The 22,392-nt window shown below is 36.7% G+C and overlaps 2 protein-coding genes and 1 pseudogene across 5 annotated transcripts; 1 reads left to right on the top strand and 2 right to left on the bottom strand.

Annotated features, from left to right (window-relative positions):
* The first annotated feature begins 265 nt into the window (after positions 1–265).
* On the top strand, positions 266–4,201 carry LOC120150430 (non-specific phospholipase C2-like). Its single transcript, XM_039163120.1, has 4 exons — positions 266–777; positions 863–1,470; positions 3,449–3,628; positions 3,835–4,201. The coding sequence occupies exons 1-4, from the start codon at positions 320–322 to the stop codon at positions 4,143–4,145; spliced, it is 1,557 nt and encodes a 518-aa protein (XP_039019051.1). The 5' UTR covers positions 266–319; the 3' UTR covers positions 4,146–4,201.
* An 878-nt stretch (positions 4,202–5,079) lies between these two features.
* On the bottom strand, positions 5,080–6,889 carry LOC120150431 (annotated as a pseudogene).
* A 719-nt stretch (positions 6,890–7,608) lies between these two features.
* Positions 7,609–21,731, bottom strand: LOC120150428 (NADPH-dependent diflavin oxidoreductase 1-like). Of its 4 annotated transcripts, XM_039163116.1 has the most exons (12): positions 21,525–21,731; positions 21,358–21,435; positions 21,154–21,258; positions 20,514–20,605; positions 19,329–19,513; positions 18,907–19,004; positions 11,126–11,200; positions 10,916–11,026; positions 10,020–10,154; positions 9,314–9,433; positions 8,537–8,753; positions 7,613–8,441 (listed from the first exon to the last, which is right to left on the bottom strand). In XM_039163116.1, the coding sequence occupies exons 1-12, from the start codon at positions 21,660–21,662 to the stop codon at positions 7,912–7,914; spliced, it is 1,884 nt and encodes a 627-aa protein (XP_039019047.1). In that variant the 5' UTR covers positions 21,663–21,731; the 3' UTR covers positions 7,613–7,911. The 4 variants fall into 4 exon arrangements, with proteins under 4 accessions (XP_039019050.1, XP_039019048.1, XP_039019049.1 ...); XM_039163117.1 differs by having other exon boundaries at positions 7,612–8,441; positions 21,180–21,435; positions 21,525–21,596; XM_039163118.1 differs by lacking the exons at positions 11,126–11,200; positions 18,907–19,004; positions 19,329–19,513; ... (2 more) ...; positions 21,358–21,435; positions 21,525–21,731 and having other exon boundaries at positions 7,612–8,441; positions 10,010–10,154.
* Between the last annotated feature and the right edge of the window lie 661 nt (positions 21,732–22,392).

Genomic DNA, 22,392 nt, shown 5'->3' on the forward strand with positions numbered 1-22,392 from the left:
CAAGGTCGCCCGGATGCCATGGCGACCTCCAAGACCACTGTAGAATTCACCCCATTCCAGCAATTAATCTGGGATGTGCACCATATCGTGAAAAAAAAAATCGAGAACATTATCTCGTGAATTCACCCAACCAAAATCAGTGTATCCCTCACGAGACAAATGAATATATAAACTTAATGACAAACGGAACAGCAAAAGCAGAGGCGTATATAATTGGAGTTCACGGGCTTAGAATTTGTCAATTCCCACTTCATATTTTCCAAATCCCATTTTTCTCTCTTTCCTTTCCCACGCATAACACTAGAAATTATAGTCTAATATGTTCACTGCCATCCTCTTCTTCTTCATTCTCTTCAACAACTCCGCCTGCCATGGCGGCCCAATCCAAACCATTGTGGTCCTAGTCATGGAGAATCGCTCTTTCGACCACATGCTGGGATGGATGAAGAAAATCAACCCCGAGATCAACGGTGTTGATGGGACTGAGTGGAATCCTTTGTCCACCACTGATCCCAACTCGGAGAAGTTGTTCTTCCAGAATCAAGCTCAGTTCGTGGATCCCGATCCCGGTCACTCTTTTGAAGCCATAAGGGAGCAGATTTTCGGCTCGAATGACACCTCCGCCAATCCTCCGCCCATGAATGGCTTCGCTCAACAAGCTTCCTCCATGGATCAGTCCACCAATATGTCTATGTCTCAGAGCGTTATGAACGGATTTGACCCTGAAATGGTCGCCGTTTACAAATCTCTTGTCTCGGAATTCGCCGTCTTTGATCGGTGTTTACTCCTCTTCCGTTTTTCTTTTTTTTTTTTCTGGGTTTGCATTTTTGAAAATTAAGCATTGATTGAATTTATTATCCAGGTGGTTCGCCTCCGTGCCCTCATCCACGCAGCCGAATCGTCTCTACATCCATTCGGCGACGTCTGCCGGAGCGACTAGCAACATTCCGTCACTCCTAGTAAAGGGTTATCCACAGAGGACGATATTCGAGAATCTCGACGACGCCGGAATATCCTGGGGAATATACTATCAGAACATTCCGGCCACATTGTTCTACAAGAATCTCAGGAAACTCAAATACTTGTTCAATTTCCGTCCGTACGGGCTGACCTTCCAGAAACACGCGAAGGAAGGGAAGCTGCCGGGGTACGTTGTGATGGAGCAGAGGTACGTGGACACTAAGGTGGAGCCGGCCAACGACGATCATCCGTCGCACGATGTGTATCAAGGGCAGATGTTCGTGAAGGAGGTGTACGACACGTTGAGGAGTAGCCCACAGTGGAACCAGACCTTGTTGATCATCACTTACGATGAACACGGTGGGTTTTTCGATCATGTGGCTACGCCGGTCAGTGGGGTGCCTAGCCCAGATGGGATTATGGGTCCCGAGCCATTTTTATTTAAGTTCGACAGATTGGGGGTACGAGTTCCGACCATCATGGTCTCTCCTTGGATTGAAAAAGCCACCGGTAAATTCCATTTTCATCCTTTGCCTTTTCTATTTGCATTTCCTACTTATTTCGTTATCATCAGTAAATTTTACATGATCTTTTGGACCACACTTATCCATTATATATATCATGGAATTAACAATAGTAAATAGAAATATATTATTAAAAAATAAAAAAAAAATTCAGCAATTTATATTAATTTATCTATAATTCTAAACTAAAAAAAATTGAATAAATTTTTGGACATACACACCATATGATACAACAGTAATAGTAATACTAATTAACTTAATATTTACTCTCTCTATATATTAATAGTAATAAATCTTTAAGATTTAGTTGGATAAAATATTAGATTTTTTAAATAAAATTAGAAGTTTATTTGTATAAAAATGTAACATAATAGTTATAAAAATATAAATAATTATTTAATCCTTCAAATTTATTATGTATTATAACTGTCAGATTAATAATTAATGATAAATTTGAATAAAAATATTAATATTAATATTAATATCTTTAAATAAAAATAAAAATAAAATTAATTTCTTAAAAATATAATATAAAGATTAAGTTTTAAGCTTTTAAATAATAGAATTTGATTTTACTTTACGTGGAGAAAGGAAAGCTGCCTACCACCTAAATATTTCATACAGAAGGAGAAACAGGGATAGGTGGGGATGTGAAATTAACCCTTTCGTAGTATTTATACTGTGTAGGTACCTTTTTTTCTTCTATTAAAATGAGATATTAATACTTTGTTTTATATAAATATATGATATAATATAAAAATTAGCTTTCCATGTTTCTTGAAATATAAATTTTGGTTTATACTTATTTTTAAAGTTTAAAGTAGAAAAAATCTTCACTTTTAATCAAATAGTCATTTTTTATTATTTTTAAAAGTTTTTTTAACCCTTAATGTCTTATTTTAGATTAAAAAAAATTATTTTAGAGCGTTAACCCTTTACTAACTACTAATTTTTACCTACAAAGAATTCTTTTACTTTAAAATAAAATGTTGAAGCCAAAATATTTTAAAAAAATAGAAATCAAAATGATTATTTTTATAAACATTGGAGGGTTAATGTTGATATTATGCCTATATATATATAATGATATTTGGGAAGCTTACTTCTTGAGGGCTACAATCATTTGTCTCTTTCCGTCATTGTCAAAACAGAAGGTGAAACTTTTGTTGAATGGAAAAGCAAGCTAGACAACCGAAAAAAGTATAGGCTGACCTTATTCTTAACCAAAGCCAACGACATTCTGTGCTCAGGGAAACAAAATGGTCAAGGGAGAATTAGGTTTAAATTCGTCCCCAGACATTTAAATTTTTTATATAATTTAAATATTTTTTTCTCATAATCTATTTTCATTTCTAGAATTTTAATAAATTTAATTTTTAAATTTTTTTAAAATTTTTATGAATTCACCTCTTTAAAAGATTATACATTTATCCCTATCCTAACAAATTAATATGTAGATATAAGATTCATAGTGTGTAATATTTTCTTTAGTCCTTTTGCATATTGATTGCTCCTATTTATATTTTATGTATCATCTGTGAATTAGATATTAACATATTATCTTAAAATTTTTATAATAAACTTAAATTCATCTGTGATGATGTGTTGTCATATGATTCACTAACTATATATATATATATATATCATCAATACATCAAATATTAGAATTTATAAATTTTAAACTTAATTCACATGATTAAATCCATATTCTCTATCTATTTAGTTTAATAAATCTTGTCCTTTATATATATATCCTTTATATATATATCCTTTATATATATATATATATATATATGAATGCCAAAACATTAACTTGTGAATAATTGAGTACTTGAGTGATTAGCAATTTGAGAATCTAGAAACGGGAAACAAGATTAGTATAATGAGCAAAGAATTGTTATATTGGGCCATTGTTGTTGTTTGCATTGGCGCTTAAAATTACAATGTTTTTTTAAATGATGCAGTTGTTCATGGGGGAGATGGAAAACCATATCCCACATCGGAATTCGAGCACTCATCCATTCCAGCAACAGTAAAGAAGTTGTTCAACCTCAGCTCTCCATTCCTCACTAAACGAGACGAATGGGCTGCCACTTTTGAGTCCATTCTCCAAACTCGAACTGAGCCTAGAACTGATTGTCCAGGTTAGTTGAACGCACATATATTTTACAGACGCAGTTGTTCGAATTCATTCCTCTAGTTTTATTTGTTAATTAGGCAGATGGAGTTGATTTTTATTCAAGTATTTTCTTTGGCACCTACCCATATAGTGGTGTGTGAATTGTGTTATATATATAAAATTGTTGTGACATGTGAAAGTTTTGAAAATGGTAAATGTAACATTGAACAGAAACGATGCCGACGCCGGTGAGGATAAGAGACAGCGAGGCGAACGAAGAGGCACAGCTGAGCGAGTTCCAGCAAGAGCTGGTGCAGCTGGCGGCAGTGCTGAAGGGAGATCATATCCTCGCAAGTTACCCGGAAAAGACAGGGAAGAAAATGAGCGTGAAAGAAGGGAAAGAGTACATGGAAGATGCAGTTAAACGGTTCTTCGAGGCTGGTCGTTTCGCGAAGAAAATGGGAGTCGACGGCGAACACATTGTTCAAATGAAGCCTTCCCTGACTACACGATCATCAAAACCTTCGTCTCAACATCCATAAGCTGGTTTATATAGATATAACGCAAATGTGAAGACGTATAGCAATGTTGGTGCTTTTCAAGTTATATTATTATAGATGTTTATAGAAAAAGAGGAGATGTTGAAATAATAAAAACTTCTCTGTATTTTCCAGAGTATTTTATGTCATTTACATGAGCTTGATTATATCTATAATATGCAGGGCCGTGGATGGGGGGCGCAAACTGCGCGATCGCGCAGGGCCCCCCAAAAAATGGGGTCCCAAAAAAAAGTATATAGTGATGTTTTACCAATAAACGTCATTATAGATGGGCCTATTGCGACGTTTTAAAAAAAAAGCCACTATTATTGTCCCGAAATCGAATATATCTAAAAAATAGAAGTCATTTTATACGAATTTGTACAGGGCCCCGAAAACTCTGCCACGGCCCTGATAATATGTTGCAACATTGTGAAATCCCTATTGGAAGAAGAAAGGTATCCAAACTGTACCACTTTTTTCTCTATTATTCCAATTATTTTTCTATTAAAATAGATATATAAAGTTTTATTTTGTAATCATTTTAAGTGTAAATAAAGTTGGTCTAAAAAAATTTAAGAACCAATCAAAGTTAGACAAATTTTTTTTAAAAAAATTATTTCATTAAATAAATAAATTTTATGTTAATTAAAAAAGCTACATTAAAGAGTAATTTATAAAATAGGTAAAAGTATTGTTATATTTTTATTCGGTTTTAGTAAATTATATATTTTTTAAGTTAAAATAGTTGTTTAACATTTTACAAAATTATCATTTTAAAGATAATTCTGTCGTAACCATTAAAACAATTTTTAAAAAACAGTTAATCAATAAATGTTTAATGCCTAATCTAATTATTATTTTTTCTAAAAATAAAATTTATAAATTTAAAATTATTATTTCTATTATTATGATAGTAAAATGCTCCATCTGAGGAAACTGTAATACGTTCAGCCAGCACGGTTCACTTCCCACCCTTCTTGGCAGCAGACTTGGTGACCTTGGCACCGGTCGGGTCCTTCTTCTCGACATTCTTGATAACACCAACAGCAACAGTCTGTCGCATGTCCCTAACAGCAAAACGCCCCAGAGGTGGGTACGCAGAGAAGGTCTCGACAACCATTGGCTTGGTAGGAACCATCTTAATCATATCAGCATCACCACTCTTAAGGAACTTGGGTTCCTTCTCAAGCTCCTTACCAGATCGCCTGTCAATCTTGGTCAAAAGCTCGGAAAACTTGACTGCAATGTGGGAAGTGTGGCAGTCGAGGACCGGGGCATATCCATTTCCAATTTGGCCAGGGTGGTTCATGATGATGACCTGAGAAGTGAAGTGGGCAGCCTCCTTCGCACGCAGGATCATCCTTGGAATTCGATGCAACGAAACCTCGCTTGAGATCCTTGACAGCAACATTCTTAACATTGAACCCAACATTATCACCAGGAAGAGCCTCTTGCAGATCTTCGTGGTGCATTTCAACAGACTTAACTTCAGTGGTCAGACCAGAAGGACCAAAGGTCACAACCATACCCGGCTTTAAGATACCGGTTTCAACACGACCGACCAGGACAGTTAAAATACCACCAATCTTGTAAACATCCTGAAGTGGGAGACGGAGAGGCTTGTCTGAAGGCCTCTTGGGCTCATTGATCTGGTCAAGAGCCTCCAGAAGAGTAGGACCCTTGTACCAATCCAAGTTGGTAGACCTCTCAATTATGTTATCACCCTCGAAACCGGAAATGGGAACAAACGGAATCTTCTCAGGGTTTTATCCCACCTTCTTCAAGTAGGAAGAGACTTCCTTCACAATTTCATCGTATCCAGTCTTCCGAGTATTTCGGGGTGGTGGCATCCATCTACCAACACAACCAAACAGAAGATTAGCAACAATGTCACCCAACAACAAACAAGCATCAACCATAAGATATATAAGATTTTTACCTTGTTGCAGCAGCAAATCATTTGCTTGACACCAAGGGTAAAAGCAAGCAAAGCATGCTCACGAGTCTAACCGTCCTTCGAAATACCAGCCTCAAAACCACCGGTGGTGGAATCAATAATCAGAACGGCAGTCGGCCTGTGAGGTACCAGTAATCATGTTCTTGATAAAGTCACGATGTCCAGAAGCATCAATCACAGTGCAGTAGTATTTGGTGGTCTCGAACTTCCACAAGGCAATATCGATGGTGATACCACGCTCACGCTCAGCCTTGAGCTTGTCAAGCACCCAAGCATACTTGAATGACCTCTTGTTCATCTCAGCGGCTTCCTTCTCAAACCTTTCAATCACACGCTTGTCAATACCACCAAGCTTGTAGATCAAGTGCCCAGTGGTGGTCGATTTACCGGAATCAACATGGCCGATGACAACAATGTTCATGTGAGTCTTCTCCTTACCCATTCTGAACCAATAGAAAACAAATCCTAAGAAGAAAAAAACAGAGCATAATTTGAAGACGTCACCATAATAACAAGCGATCCGATTTCTAATAAGATTAACATAATCATGATACAAAAGAAAAGTGACCCAAAATTAAATCATACATGATAAAGATGAAATAGAAAAGATTATCATAATATCGGGTTCCATAACCAACCAAATCTAAACAATTCCTTTATGAAAAATGAAAATTAAACGAAAAGAAGGATTAGGATAAAGTAATGACTGATGTTTTGATGAAGGTAACGAACCTTTTAGAAGAGATGGCTTGGAGAAGCAATGAAATGGAGAATGAAGAATGGGAGGTAACAGGTGGTCTGGAGTGTCAAAGGATCTGTTTATAGTTTAGGGTTTCTCTTCTGGCCGTTGGATATTAGTAGTCCTGGATCCAATGGTCTCTGGTTAAGTTTGGCACGTCGGATGTTCACATTTGATGATTTTGCCGTCGGTAGCAAGAAAGAGCTAAGGCATTGATTTTTTTCTATACAAAGGCATCATTTTCATTTCTTTTAGGTTGAATACCTCTTCTACTTTAATGAAATTTCCACTTTGACCCTTCTATTGTTTCTTAATTAGTTTATCTCTCCACTTTCAATTTGTAATCACTTTAATCTGTCGATTTCTTTAAAATTTATGATATGATCCATTTAAGTTCTATCAGGCGTAAAAAAACATTTATTGCACGCGTGGTATAATCTAAACGTGATATTTTTTCCCATTGAAAAATGTCAAATGACTAAAGTGATAACAAATTAAAATTAACAGGTTAAATAGACCAAATAATATTGAATGGGACAAAGTGAGAATTTTACACAAGTATAGGATACATTTTAGGTATTAAGTTTTTTTTTTAAAAATTTATTTTCATAAATTTTCAAGTAATATATATATATAGAGATGATAGTAGATCAGATATCTATAATTTCTGAATTATATGAATCTGTAAATCTCAATCAGTAGTTCTACAAATTTTTTAAATATTATTATGTATATCTAAATTTGAATTAAATACTATCCATCAATACTCAACAATAAACCTTCATCCTTACCCTTATCCTTGTTCAAACATTTATCACTATCCTATAACCTCCTAAAAATGGCAAACATTCAGAGTTTCAAACTGGGTTTATTAGGTAACCTCACTAATAGTACTGGTATTCTGTATAGTTCCGTTTTCCCGATCAACCGTATCCAGACGTACAATAAATAACAGGCACAGTAATATGCAAATAAAATTGCTGCTTTTATATGGTTCCATATTGCCTCACCACAGTCAATTTTGATCTCTTCGTTCGCAGCATGATGAACTTGAGCAGGGCTGGGGGTCCTCAAGACCAAGCTTCAACATGATATTTACCGGCCTTTTCTAAAGACCTAAGCCATCTCGCCACCGATTCTCTCGGAGTCCCACTTTCCTTTGATATAATCTCCTCCAAGGCTACCATGACATCTGATGGCATCTTTGTTGAAGACCCTGCAACATAGATGGCTGCTCCCTCACATAGCAAATTCCAAATCCTTTCGCTTTGTTCCCGCATTTTATGTTGCACGTAAACCTTCTGAGGTTGATCCCTCGAGAAGGCGGCATAAAACCCACCACCCTTGGCTTCTGAAAGCACCCCATCGTTTTGTGAACGAGACAACCACAAATCTCTATATAGAAAGTCATTATCCTTGTTTCGGCAACCAAAGAAGAAAAGAGTTGGAGCAATTATACTAGATTGACTCTGTACAGCTCTTTCCTCCACAAATCCGCGAAAAGGTGCACAACCGGTTCCGGGTCCAATGAGAATGAGGGGAAGTGAATGTGGTGGGGGAGGCAGCAAACCTTTATGAAACCATACTGGAATGTGAATCCCTGTTTAAGAATATTAGTAAGAGTAACACATGCTAAGCACACAGTTGGAACAAGGAAAGCAAAGAATTTGGAGCTATGTAATAGCACATTCATACTTTGTTCGGGATCGAGACTGGCTAGCCATGTCGAGCAAAGGCCCCTCCTTTTCCGCTTGAAAGGTGTTGTCCATGAGACAACATCCACAGTCAAATGCACTTGATTTGGGTGAGCCAAAGGGGAAGAGGAAATGGAGAAAGCCCTGTTTTTCAGTGGTGGAACCAATTGCACCAACCATTCAAATGGCATTTTCACAGAAGGGAAATCCTCCAATACCTTTTATCAGAAATATTGACATGAATTTTGTTTTCAGTGTAAGTTGGAATCCTCTTTAAAATCATGTAATATTTAGTAAAGAACTATACAGAGGGTAATTTGTAATGCTATCCTACTTTCAATGTTATCAACACCAAAAACGACATGAAATAAAAATTATCCTATCACTAATAAATCTCAGACATGCCAAACATAAGAAAAGATAGTAACCTAATACTATCCACTTGCTTATCTTAGCTTATCCTAGTCTTTCAACCAATCAATGTATTAAACATACTAAAAAGAGAAAAAAAAAAGATTGAGGCATGCATAAGATGCAAGAATACAACATTTCTAGGAAGAATTGGATTTTGAGTTCTGCATAACAATCTACAACTAAAATATCTAAGGAGATTTTTCCAAACAGAATGATGACAAAGAATGAGTTTTGTATATTTTTCTGTATTCCTCTACAACCGAAGACAGAAAAATAATAAAATTCAAAAAGATCAGAATACAAAGCAAGCATTAAAATATATAAAAAGAAATAAAATATCAGTTACACACTAAATCTACTTTACCTCCAGAACGGTTCGTCTTTCCTTCTGGTTGTACTGATAAAGATCATCTCTTCCTTCAGGTGAAACAAAATACTGAAGTCTTTCTTTCTCATGTTCAGCAGTCGCAAAGAAGCTCATAACCTGCAAACATTGATGTCAGACTGGAACAAGACATGGAAAACTTGGTGAAACTTTTTGTTTCTTTTCTTTTATTTCTCAAAAATCATTTTAAGACCTTTATAAGTGTGAACCCTGAAATTATATTCAAGGCAATACATTTATGACAAACTTCCTAAATGGGTACATGCAATTGAACCATACTGTCAAGTGTATTCCAATCCACTAAACAACTTGGATATACGGACAGCATGATTGTTTCAAAGATATTATAGTGTCACAGGAATCACTCGCACAAGGCAAGGACACAGAGGTCATAAGCACCTGTAGGGTAGTGTTGGTACAATTCATTTTTGACAAAATGGAAGTTGGCATATGTGTCGCAGAAATTCTGCTTAAAACATAAACCTATTTGAAATGGATCCATCATCTCATACTTAATACCCAAATTGCAAAGCATCTACTTATATGACAATTATTTGATAAAAATGCATAGGCAACTGTAACACTTCTCATTTTTAAGTTATTTTCAGAGATGATATTCTGATAGTGATACTGCATATCAAATACCATAATATAAAAACCAAAGTTAAAACATACAGGATCTTGCCTCAAAGAAATAGCGCCTGGGGGAAGCAGATGCAACATCCATCGTCAGTTCCACAAAAGTTCTTAATTTAATGGGTACATCCAGAGGAGTTAACCTGTTATCAAGATGGTGATTTTCCATTTCTCTAGGATGGACCTGAGATCAAGCATATTTTTCAGCACAAGGTTAGTAGTATATAGCAAGTTCAGGTTTCAAGGTTTCTTATGTTTGTGACAGGTACAAAACTAAAAGTGATGAGGCAACCAAAACAGGCAATGTAAGTATCATAATAGTTAACTATCATTCAAAGTAGAATTCTATCCTATGGATGAGAAATACTGTCAAACCACGACAAGCAGTAAATAAGTCTTTCGTTGAGATTCCTTTTTGTTCTTCAACTCCCATATTTACTTAAAATATTAATTTTAAAATTATTCATATGATAAATTATCATTTAATTGAGAAAGGGTATAACTGGAGCAATATAACACAGCATACTCTTTCATTTCATTTCCACTCCTCAACGAACACAGGATTTTCATAATCCCTTCCTTTCATCAGTTTGGTAATGCATTTAAAAAGTGTGGTGGAAAAATGCTTTTTAAAAGTGATTTTGAAAAGCATTTCCAAAAGGGCCTGCAGAATGAAACATCCTTTCCGTCAAAAAGCCCCTATTTTTGTTTCCCTTCATTTCCTTTATAGACTTTAGTCCAAACTCCAAACATATTTTTAGCTGTAAGTTTTCTCAAATAAACTATAATCCTCTACTTCCAAGATAAGTATTCCTAATGTGTTCCATAAAATCCTTTGAACATGCAGTTGATGCAAATCCAAAATATCAACATATGATTATATGAATCAACAGTTCCATCAGAAAGAAGGATTACTACAATTTGCCAATATGAAAAAGAACTTACTGTTATGAATGATTCAGGATCCAAGTTACAGCGCTCTATGAAAGTATCAACTGCTGCAGGATTCTGTGAAGGGAGAACCTCTAGAACATCGCCAACTTCATACTGAATTACCTATGATATATAAGAAAAAAGTTAAGCAATTAATACGGCTCATGGTTTGATAGGTGAAGCCGTAAAGGGAATTCAATGGCAGCAACAGAAACAACTTACCTGAGAAACAAATTCAAACTCAAAGTGACGCACATCTTTTTCATGGCTCACTCTAGTCAATGGGCAATTTTTCACCTGCAAAGTAATGTTAAAACATCAGGGATACAAAATACAGAGCAAACTATCCCATAAATTAATATTCATTAACAGTCGAAAGACCAACCATGGGAAGTACTTGAAACAAATCCTAAAAATCATTAAAGGTAGGTAAATATGAGCCCATGTAATAACAGGTTTATATATATACACATATATCAATTTAATAAATGTATTTGCTTTCTTTCTAGTAGTATTTTGAAACCGCCGAATGCAATTCTGTGCCAGAGAATAGGGTTCTAGTTCAAAGCAATAACTTAAATTATCTTTATTATAAAAACTGGCAAGAATCAATAAATAAAACTAAGAAATCAAAGAAGAAAAGGAGATGGCAAGATGGTTGAAGTTGAAGAAACGCAACAAGAGGAGGCAGGAGATCTGGACTTGAGACTAAGCTGGATGTAGATGAAGTCCCAAACGAAGACTTTGCATTGCGTGCCAAAAGTTCAAGCCAAAGAAATTAATCGGAATAAGCAAGGGAAGCCACAATTGATGAGCAAGTCCAAAAGCAGGAGGAATACTCATGCCCACATCCAAGTAACGTAGGTCTAAACTTTGGCTTTCGTTTTCCCCCTCCTAACAACCTCCATAGATTACATACTAAAAGCCATTTGAAAAACAACAATTCTAAAATCTTAGAGCAGAGATGATGAGTGAGATAGGTAGAGAGAGAAGTGCAGAAAACTCGAAAAAGTCCATTGCCTCTACTGAGGAATGGACAGTGTTCATTGACAATCTTAGTAAGAGGGTTTCAAGACGAGTTCTTAGAGAGTTTTTTTAGCCCTTATGGTCAGATTGTGAGAATATTCATTCCGCGGTTTTTAGAGAAATCAAAGTACAAGTCCTCAACATTCGCTTTTGTCCAATTTATTGATGAGGAAAGTAGGGAAAAAGCTATCCAGTCTGTGAATGGGAGATGGTTCGATGGGAGGAGATTATCGGTAGGGGTTGCTAAGTATCAGAAGGGAACTAAGAAGGAGGTCGATGATGGGAAGAGTATGTTGAGGATCAAGTCAAGAGAGCAGGAGTTGGTTTCAAATGGGCTAAAGGCAAAGTCGATGCAAAGCTTCAGGGATGGCAGAACGTATAAGGAAGTAGCGAGGTCTGATGTAAACAAGAGAAGAGAACAAGAGTCAGAGATGTTGGTGGAGGGTAGCAAACGTAATGCTACTGGTGTGAGGAACGTGTGGGAGATGCATATTGCGACAGACAATTTCAAGTGGGTGAAACGATCATTAACAGGAATAATGAAATCAACTTATGAGTATGAGTCGGTAAAGGAAGCCTTGGAGATAGAGGGATTGGGAACTCAGGTGTCGAGATGGGGTTATGCTTGGAAGGCTTGTATCATCACTTTTAATTCTGTTGATGAATTTTCTTATGCTTGGGAGAACAAGAAGGAAGTGTTGTCCTTGTGTTTCGATTGGTTAGCTCCAGCAGTTAATGAGAATGGTGTTCCTTTGGCTTTGTGCCAAATAGAACTGTGTGGTTTGCCCTTATTGTGCTGGAATGAGGCTTTCTTGGAGAAGCTTACTAAGGATTGGGGAAGGTTCATTTGTTTTAAGGAAGAATCAAAGATGAGATACGACCTTTCGTCTGCGAAGGTTTTGTTAAGGGTGGAGAGTCCCTTCGATGTTCCAGAAATGGTCATTGTAGGTTCTTATGGTAGATCTTTCAAAGTTAAGATTCTCATGGGGTCTGTGTTGATCCAGCCGAAGGAACTGGGGAGGAAGATGGAAGAGAATTTTTCAAACAAGGTGAACAGGGATTCTGTCCTTTCCGAGTCAGAGGAGGACTGTGTTCCAGAAAGAGCAGTTGAAGGAGAAGATTTTGCAGAGATTTCTTCGCATAAAGTTACTTCTTGGCTGAATAATGGTCATAATAGTGGTATGAATGGAGGTACTGAGGGTCAGGCTACTTCAAGAAAGTCAAATGCAGGAAAGTCCAATTGTGGGCTGTCAGGTTTTGTGGAAAATAGGTCTGTCCAAGTGGAAGGTCACGTGGGACTAGGTCTGAGAGAAAGTTCTTCTCCCGATGAAAAAAACCAATCTGATGTTAATGAGTCTCCCCTAAACTCTACTATGAAAATCTGTCCTTCTGGGCCTGCATATAACGTAAAAAGGATTGGAGACAAACTAATTTTCCAGCCCAATAACATTTTAGTCAATCCTTTGGTCCCTGTAGAAGTTGATAATCCTAGGCAAGTGATTATAATTTCAGGGGGGGAGAAGGAATTGGTACAAGCTGAGCAGGGCGTCGAATTGATCGTAGAGCAGGCTATCGAGCAGCGGAGTATAATTGAGGATAATGTGATAAATTCTCATAGACAAATGGACATGGATAGGAATAGTGTATCTGCTGACCATGAGGTGGAGGGCAGATTATTAGATAAGGAGAGCAGTTTGGAGTCTACAAAAAATTCTGGTCAGGGCTTTTCTCGGTCAACAAATTTAATGAACAGGAGAAGGTTCAGAATTGCTCCTTGTCATTCGGGTAGTGTATGTTCGGAGGGTGAAGTGGAAGTAAGATTTCATGATAGAATATATAGGAGGGTGACTGGTAGCACGGACAGGGAGTCAGTGGAATACGTTAGGGAGGTGTCTCAGCCATCTCAAGACTTTGTTCAAGCCAGGCAGGAAGCGGAATATACTAGGGAAGTCTGTGACATGCTGGGAATTTCTTTTAAAGGGGGGAATCAAATTGTAGAGGATGAGATTTTCAAGATGGAATTGTTGGGGATTGGAAAGGCCTCCTGATAGTACCTTGTGGATTGAATTTGGTGTTGAATGTTATTAAATAAAATGTCAAAACTAAAAATGATTACATGGAATATTAGGGGCTTGGGAAGTCTGAAAAATCAGGGCAGTGTCGAGGTTGGTTCTTAGAGAAAAGCCGGCTATTTTACTACTTCAAGAATCAAAATTGAATGTCTGTAGAAGTGGATTAACAAGAAAGCTTGGGGGTAATCTGCTCAGAGGCAGCTGTTTTGTTCCAGCTGATGGTTCGGCAGGAGGTCTAATATGTTTATGGAATGAGAATTACTTTGAGGTTAGTGCACAGATTAACAGTAGTAGATTTATGGCATTATCAGGGAAGTTTAAGATGAGCAATTTTGAATGTGTCATTATCAATGTGTATGGTCCATCAGTAGAGGCTGATAAAGAGGAATTTTTTAGGGATTTTTTATGTGCTGTTCAAAGCATCAACTTGCCGGTCTGCTTGGGGGGGACTTTAATGCTTATCTAGACCCTGAGGAGAAATGTGGGTTTACTCAGAATTGGCACTCTATGGATCTGCTTAGGTCTTTTATTCAGTCTTCAAATTTGATGGATTTACCGCTAGTAGGGGAGCGATTTACATGGTCCAATAATAGAGAGTCAACTACATGGGTAAGGCTGGATAGATTTTTGATTAGTGGATCATTTTTAAATCAGTTCCCAAATGTGATCCAAAAAATGCTTCCCAAATCCCTTTCGGATCACAATCCAGTTTTGTTGGTAGAAGAATGCAATAATTGGGGCCCTAAGCCGTTTCGGTTCTATAATTACATGCTTCAGGAAGATGGGTTTGTTGGGGCGGTGGAATCGTCATTATCAAATCTAAGGAGGGGTATTGGTGGTAGGGGTCTGTTTTCACTGCTTAGAGGAACTAAGCAGGTTATTAGGAACTGGCCAAGGAATAATCACAGGGGATTTTCCGATGCTATTTCTGAATTAGAATCCAGAATTAATGGCCTGGAATTGAAGCTACAGGAAGAGGGGACTTCCTTTCAAGAATGGGACTTGATGATTGTTGCGAGGAAGGAGTTGTGGAATTTGCATAGGAAGGAGGAGAGCATTTGGCTGCAGAGGTCACGAGTGAGATGGAGTATTGAGGGGGATAGAAACACAAAGTTTTTCCACATGTGTGCGTTGAATAGGAATAGGTTTAACACCATTTCTTCATTGAAGGTAGCTGAGGAAGTTATTTCAGAACCGGATCAGCTTAGAGGCTTTGTTTTTAATTATTTCAAGGACAATTTTAACTCGGTAACAACCCTAGAGGTGGACAAAATCAATTTGCCTTTTGCTAAATTGACAGATGATCAAAAGAAGCTTCTTGAAGTTAGATTCTCAGAACAGGAGGTGTGGGAGGCAGTCTTCCACTCGGATAGTGCCAAAGCACCGGGGCCAGACGGTTTCACCATGGGTTTCTTTAAGAAATTTTGGCCATCTCTGAAGTCATACATTATGAAATTTGTCGAGGACTTTTATAATGGAAGGATTTGGGAGCACGGGGTCAATCATTCATTCCTAACGTTGATTCCAAAGATCAGAAATCCTGAAGGTATAGAAGATTACAGACCGATAAGCTTAGTTGGCAGTTTGTATAAAATAATTTCCAAAGTTCTAGCTAGAAGGCTTGCGGCTGTTATTAGTGTTCTGGTTAGTCCGTCACAGTTTGCCTTCATTCCCGGAAGGCAACTACTGGACTGTGTCTTTTTGGCTAATGAAGTTATTGATGATTGGAGGAAAAAAGAGAGGAAAGGTGTTGTTTTCAAGGTGGACTTTCGAAGGGCTTATGATTCGGTGGAATGGCCGATATTGTTGAGACTCCTGAGAAGTATGGGATTTGGAGATAGGTGGCTTTCTTGGATTGATTTGTGTATCTCCTCCGCTTCAATTTCTGTTCTTGTCAATGGTTCTCCGACCAATGAATTCAAGATGGGGAAAGGGTTAAGGCAAGGCTGCAGTTTATCTCCTATGTTGTTCAATATTGTTGGGGAATTATTGAATCTAATGTTGATTAAGGCTGCTGATTGTGCTCTGTTTGAAGGGTTCAGTGTTGGTAGGGCGGAAAATAAGTTTCATTTGACGCATCTACAATTCGCAGATGACTTAATACTTTTCTGCAGGGACTCTTCTACTCAAATTATGAATATTAGGAGAGTTTTGAGGATCTTTGGTTTAATGACAGGCCTCCAACTTAATTTATCAAAGAGCAAGTTATTTGGTGTTAATATGGATGAGGAGGTTCTAAAGGAATGGGCTACGTTCGCAGGTTGTGGTGTTGGGGCTCTTCCTATGACATACCTTGGTATACCGATAGGCACTTACAGAAATTCGGATCTGTTGTGGGAACCAGTTCTGCAGAAGTTCAATAGCAAATTAGAGGGCTGGAAAGCAAAAACATTATCGATGGCAGGGAGATTAGTATTAGTGAAGTCTGTTTTGTCGTCCTTGCCAATTTTCTTTCTCTCTATCTTCAAAATCCCTCTAAAGATTAATCAAAAGTTGAATTCTCTGATGGCTAAATTCCTTTGGGGGGACGATCCCTTGAAGAAGCGGATTCATTGGGTTAATTGGAAAATTGTGTGTCAACCGTACGAGGAGGGTGGTTTGGGTGTCCTGGATTTGTCGATGGCGAATAGAGTGCTTCTGGGGAAGTGGGTTTGGAAGTTTGAAAATGATAAACATTCTCAGTGGAAGGAGATGATCTGCTGCAAGCACAATATTACCAATTTGTCTCTTTCAATTAATAAGGCTGTTAATCCGCAAGATTCATGGATATGGAGAGGAATTTTGAATAATTATGAGAAAAATGACGATATTGGGAATTGTCTGAGGTCCAATTCCAAGATCCAAGTGGGGAATGGTAGATCAATCGAATTCTGGAATGACATTTGGGCTAATAATTCCACCTTAAAAGAACAATTCCCTAGGATTTATGCTTTATCGATTAACAAAACGGGGAAAGTTGTGGACTTTGGCTGCTATGATAATAATTGTTGGAGTTGGAATATTTGTCTAAGGAGGAATTTATGTGATTGGGAATTGGATCAATGGATATCGCTAATGACTTTGATTGATAATATTGTCTTGATTGATGCTGTTGATGACTTCCTAATTTGGTCAGGGAGTGGAGATGGTTTGTTCTCAGTTAAGGCCTGTAGATCAGCTCTTATTCGAAGCTCTGGAGGAAATTTTCAGTGGAAGAAATGGGTTTGGTCTGGATTGGCTCCCCCAAAAGTTGAAACATTTTTATGGCAATTATCTCACCATAAATTAGCTGTTAGAGTGGAATTGAAGAAAAGAGGTATTCCTTTGGAAGAGTTATTATGTCCTTTATGCCAAAAGGAGGAAGAAACAATTCATCATTTATTTATGTTTTGTCCTGTAGCTTGGGAGTTGTGGAATTTGTTCATCAATTTATGGGAGGTTAATACTGTTCTGCCCAAAGATCCCCCGTCTCTACTTAGTTCATGGTCTGATTTGAAGGCTTCTTCTTCTATTTGGAATTTCATCCCGGGTGTTGTTATGTGGTCGATTTGGAAGGCTAGGAACTTAGTGGTGTTTGAAAAATGGAATTTTGAGACATCTACACTGTTCTTCATTTGCAGATTCAGGCTGGCCAAATGGTTTCTAGCTAAATTTCCTGAAGCTAACATCCAGGTAGATCTATTAATAGGAGATCCAAGGCTGGCAGATGGTTTAGTAGTCAATTTTCAGAAGAAGAAGAAGGATCGGTGCTGGTATTCACCTCCACCTGATTTTTATAAATTCAATGTGGATGGGGCAGTTAGAAGTGATGGTTTGCAGGGTGGAATCGGAGGCCTGTTGAGAGATTCGAATGGCTCTACCGTGATCTATTTCTCTAAGCCTGTCGGACCTGGTCCTCCTCTGTTTGCTGAGTTGAAAGCCATTAAAGAAGGAATTGATCTATTTCTACATTCGGACTGGGCGTCGAAGGGAAGACTTATTCTCGAAAGTGATTGTAAGACTGCAGTGGATTGGATTTTCAGGCCTACTGAGGCTCCTTCGTTCTTCAGTTCTTTGGTTCGGGAAATTGGGGATGTAATTTCGGGTAGGGATATTATGGTTAGGTTGATTCCTAAGGCTTGTAATTGGGAGGCGGATAAGTTAGCTAAGGAGGGGATAGGTTGAATGTCCTTACTGTTAGCGGTTATGTTTGGTATTTTAATTCGGGTGATGTTGTAAGTTATAGTTTTATGTAATTCGGGTTTACTAATATATTGAGGTACTCTTTTCCTCCTTCCGCAAGTTGCCTCTTCTCAAGAGGCAACTATGAGGGAGGTTTTTAATGAGACCTCCTATTCCTATCAAAAATAAATAAATAAAACTTCCAAGTCTTCCATACTGTCGTAAGTACTAAAAGAGAACTGGAAGGGAAAGCCACCAAAATCAGAGAATAGCACTAAAAATTTGCAATAAGTAAGAGATAGATCTTGATTGCATTCTACCCAAAGTTTCTAGTCATTACTGTTAATGGAGAAGTAGCTTTAGTTTTGTAGCTAGTTCATCTCCAGTGAAAAACTGTACAATTTACTTGCATTTCAATTTTCTTTCACGTGCATATGGATATATTCTCTTTCTTGAGCAGCACATTTATTTGCTTTTATAGAAGGTTTAGACATTCAATCAGTAAAAGCCTGCTACATAATGTGCAAATTACTGGAGAACAAAATATGCAAGAAAAAAATATTGTTCTTCAACTTGGATAAATCAATAGTTGGCATTGCACGGTTCTAGTTGATGTTTGCTTTCAGACAACCATTTTTTAGTATCATATCAAAGGTTCTAGATGGTGGACTGAACAAGATGGGTCAGCAAATGGACTTTATAATGAAGAGCGTTGAATCAAATTTCTATCACAATATAGAAAAGATACAAAAAAAAGTCAAATACCATTTTAAGAAAGGTATCAGGCTTGCTCTTTTCATGAGGAACTTTTCCAGAGAACATTGAGCGAGCACTCCCAATTTGCATCTGAAGGTATTTAAAATCTGAGAGAAACATAAGACAGTATGTTTTCAGAGGAAAAGGAAAAGGCAGAAAAGAGAATAGATGAGATAACTATATCTAGAAATCAATCCAGTGCACAAGGTTTGCATATCAGAGAGGACATTGGTTGAAATTGAATCATAGAAGGCAAAACTCCAAAACGAAACTAATCATCTAGAATCATTAGAAAATATTGTGGTTCATTCTTTATTCCTGATACACATCTTGAATTGCTATATGACTACTTCAACTACAATTTGTTTTAGGTCTGTTCATATTGTCAGCATCCTCTAACTCGCCACCCTTATACTTTTTTTCCAAGTTACCTGTTGCAGTTGATAATTGGGAATCCATGTTGTCTATGTTATGATAAGTGACTTGAAATTTTGGTTGGCCAATTAATTCTTCAACCGGAACCAAGAAATTTGGACCTTCAGGAAAGAAATCGGGTTTGATCTCATTTAACCCACTCCACAATGATGACATCCAAGGATCCAAAGCAGCTTCATACCTGCAAATATCAATTAACTTTTCGATTAATTTAAAGGAAAAATAATTCTACTAGTCAAGTTTCATTTCAACTCACCTTTTAAACTAAGCACATGAAAAAGTTATGATTAAATATAAAATATCATGTAAACTTTAAGAGCGAAGTTAGGATTCCATATTTCTTGCAACTCAATGTAAATGATTCAAAAGTCTAATTGGCACTTCTACCAGTAACAACAAAGACCTGTCACATTTCAACTTGCATGATCTTGGAATGCATCCATTGCAAAGATATATTTCTTAACCAATTAAATGGCTGTGTGCCATACATTCATAGCCACAAGGTTTCTCAAAGCTACCCTAAGCTATCTAATTAGCTCTACAGGACGGTAGACAGTTTCCAAAGTTTTTAAGACTTTTCAGGGTACCAGTGTTGGTGTATCTCTATCAATTCTTGGCACTAAAAGTGAAGCTTACAAAGAACATAGCCATTCACTAATGAACATTTAAATCTCTCTAAAAATCTAGATTTTATTAGGCATTCCCCCAACATTTTATTTCCAAAGGACCTTATACAATTGTTTTCTCAAAGCCACAAGGTTTCTCAAAGCTACCCTAAGCTATCTAATTAGCTCTACAGGACGGTAGACAGTTTCCAAAGTTTTTAAGACTTTTCAGGATTCCAGTGTTGGTGTATCTCTATCAATTCTTGGCACTAAAAGTGAAACTTACAAAGAACATAGCCATTCACTAATGAATATTTAAATCTCTCTAAAAATCCAGATTTTCTTAGGCACTCCCCCAACATTTTATTTCCAAAGGACCTTATACAATTGTCTGGTTCTGTATGGGGTTTTTGCAACAGGTTCTAAGTTCTAACTGGTTTTGATGACTCAACAGTGAACTATTTAGAGGAAACAGAGTACTGAGAAAACTAAGAATGCTAAGAACAATATTGCAGAAGAAACTGCCATCTCAACAAGTTCAATGAAATTATTCTTAAAAGTACTTAGAAATCATACCCTGAAGGATGCTGATCATCTCCCAAACCTCTCTCAATAACAGCTGTAGCCCCAAGGTCTGAAAGTCTTTTATCAAGCTTCTTTGCAACAAACTGCAGACACCAAATACCAAATTAAGTTTTTCTCCAATTATGCACCAAAAACTATGTCAATCATCACAAACAATTTAGTAGAAAACTGGAACATAAAACCTTTAGAAAGCAACCTAATTCGTAGTTTATGGCATAAATTCTGATAAGTTCTAACACCATAAGCGTCCACTTCAGCAAACAGCTGAACACATCAAATACCAGGTATTCAAAAGATATTCAATGTCATTAGCAATGGACACTTCAGCACACATATCATACATATTCTATGAAATTAGTAGCCGTCAAGAAGAAATATAAACAACAGTAACATGCTTCTGAAAATAGGCATTTGATACTATTTGTAATGTCATTGACAAGTTTACAAAGTCATTTACTTCTGCCTTCTCAGTTCTCAAAGATGAAGAATGTTAACTATGCTGATCCAATCTACACAATCTACCGTATCATAAAGAATAAAAATAATTTACATATGAAAAATGCTATGTACATTGAAAAAAGTAGATATGAAATTGAAAATGCAATCAAATGAACTGCGGAAAAACCATTACGTTATATTTCTGGTACCCAGAATCACCTAATCCAAACACCGCATAATGAACTCCTTCCAACCAATGGCTGCCAAGATTTCTTTGCAGAAGAAACCTCCAAAATACCTGCAACATATACAAGATTAGGAAAGTAAAAGGTAACAACTTTGAGACATAATAACAAAAATATGGTTATTGAAGAAAACTAATTAGGGTTAACCTTGCCTTCATTGAATCTGGAGGATCCCCCTGGCCTGTGGTAGAAACAACAAAAATTACAGTGTCCTCTGCAGGCAACGAGCTCTGCAAAACAGTACAAAGTAACTAATTGATACCATATACTTTTTAATCGAAAAATAAAAAGAAAGAATGAGTAGAGTAGAGTAGTTTACAGCATCATATTCATCGGTTGAACGAATCACGACGCTGCAGGCTCGTCGCTCCGCTTCTCGAGCAAGACGCTCGGCCACATCCAATGCGTTCCCCGTTTGAGTTGCGTATAGTATCAGCAGTTTCTTCGACTTCTCCATTCCTACTAAACACACACAATGTCAGGAGAAGACAGCTATGGAATATGAATTACGAGAGTTGGATGACTTTGGGCCAGAGACTGGTAGAGAAAAGATTGAGCCTAACAGACAAATATGTAAGGTTATGTTTAATTGTATATGACTTGTAACGCGCCTACGTGACGAGTTTTAATTTTTAATATATTTTATGAAACTCATCATATCGATGTAATGAATTTTACGTGTATTATAACAAATGACGTAGATCTTAAAATACTTTTAAAATCATCCTATTAAACTAAATAATTTATCTAATTAGATTATTGGGTTGATTTTACCTTTAGATGAAATTATGTGATAGAGATGTAAGAGTATAACGTCTAGTCAAAATAATACTAGATTATTCAGAGTATTTTTGTGATATATTTTTCAAATAATTCAAACTTTTAATATTTTATTTAAATATTTGTATGAAAAATTATAAAATTGTTTCTGTTATACTATCTAAATTTTACAAACACTTTATATTTAACCTATTATTAATATAACGATAAATTACATCAAATATCAATTGACTTTAAATAATGTATCACTTATATCATTAATTTTTTATTTTTTAAATTATAACATTAAATTATAATTTTAATTATATTATCAAGCCGTTAAAATTCAAACGGTCATGCGTACATACAAGTTAATGGCAGAGACAAGATGTTATGGGTGACGTTTTACCATATATGAGTATTATAGA

This window comes from Hibiscus syriacus, unplaced genomic scaffold (assembly GCF_006381635.1).
Source record: "Hibiscus syriacus cultivar Baekdansim isolate YM2019G1 unplaced genomic scaffold, ASM638163v2 tig00111022_pilon, whole genome shotgun sequence".
In the NCBI taxonomy this organism is placed as follows: domain Eukaryota; kingdom Viridiplantae; phylum Streptophyta; class Magnoliopsida; order Malvales; family Malvaceae; genus Hibiscus; species Hibiscus syriacus.

Excerpts from the sequence above, each read along its gene's own strand:
- LOC120150430 (XM_039163120.1), top strand. The coding sequence starts at position 320 with ATGTTCACTGCCATCCTCTTCTTCTTCATTCTCTTCAACAACTCCGCC. Across the intron at positions 778-862 it reads GAATTCGCCGTCTTTGATCG|GTGGTTCGCCTCCGTGCCCT; the intron begins GTGTTTACTCCT and ends TTTATTATCCAG. Across the intron at positions 1,471-3,448 it reads TTGGATTGAAAAAGCCACCG|TTGTTCATGGGGGAGATGGA; the intron begins GTAAATTCCATT and ends TAAATGATGCAG.
- LOC120150428 (XM_039163116.1), bottom strand. The coding sequence starts at position 21,662 with ATGGAGAAGTCGAAGAAACTGCTGATACTATACGCAACTCAAACGGGG. Across the intron at positions 21,259-21,357 it reads ATCCTCCAGATTCAATGAAG|GTATTTTGGAGGTTTCTTCT; the intron begins GCAAGGTTAACC and ends TATATGTTGCAG. Across the intron at positions 8,442-8,536 it reads CAGTCTCGATCCCGAACAAA|GGATTCACATTCCAGTATGG; the intron begins GTATGAATGTGC and ends ATTCTTAAACAG.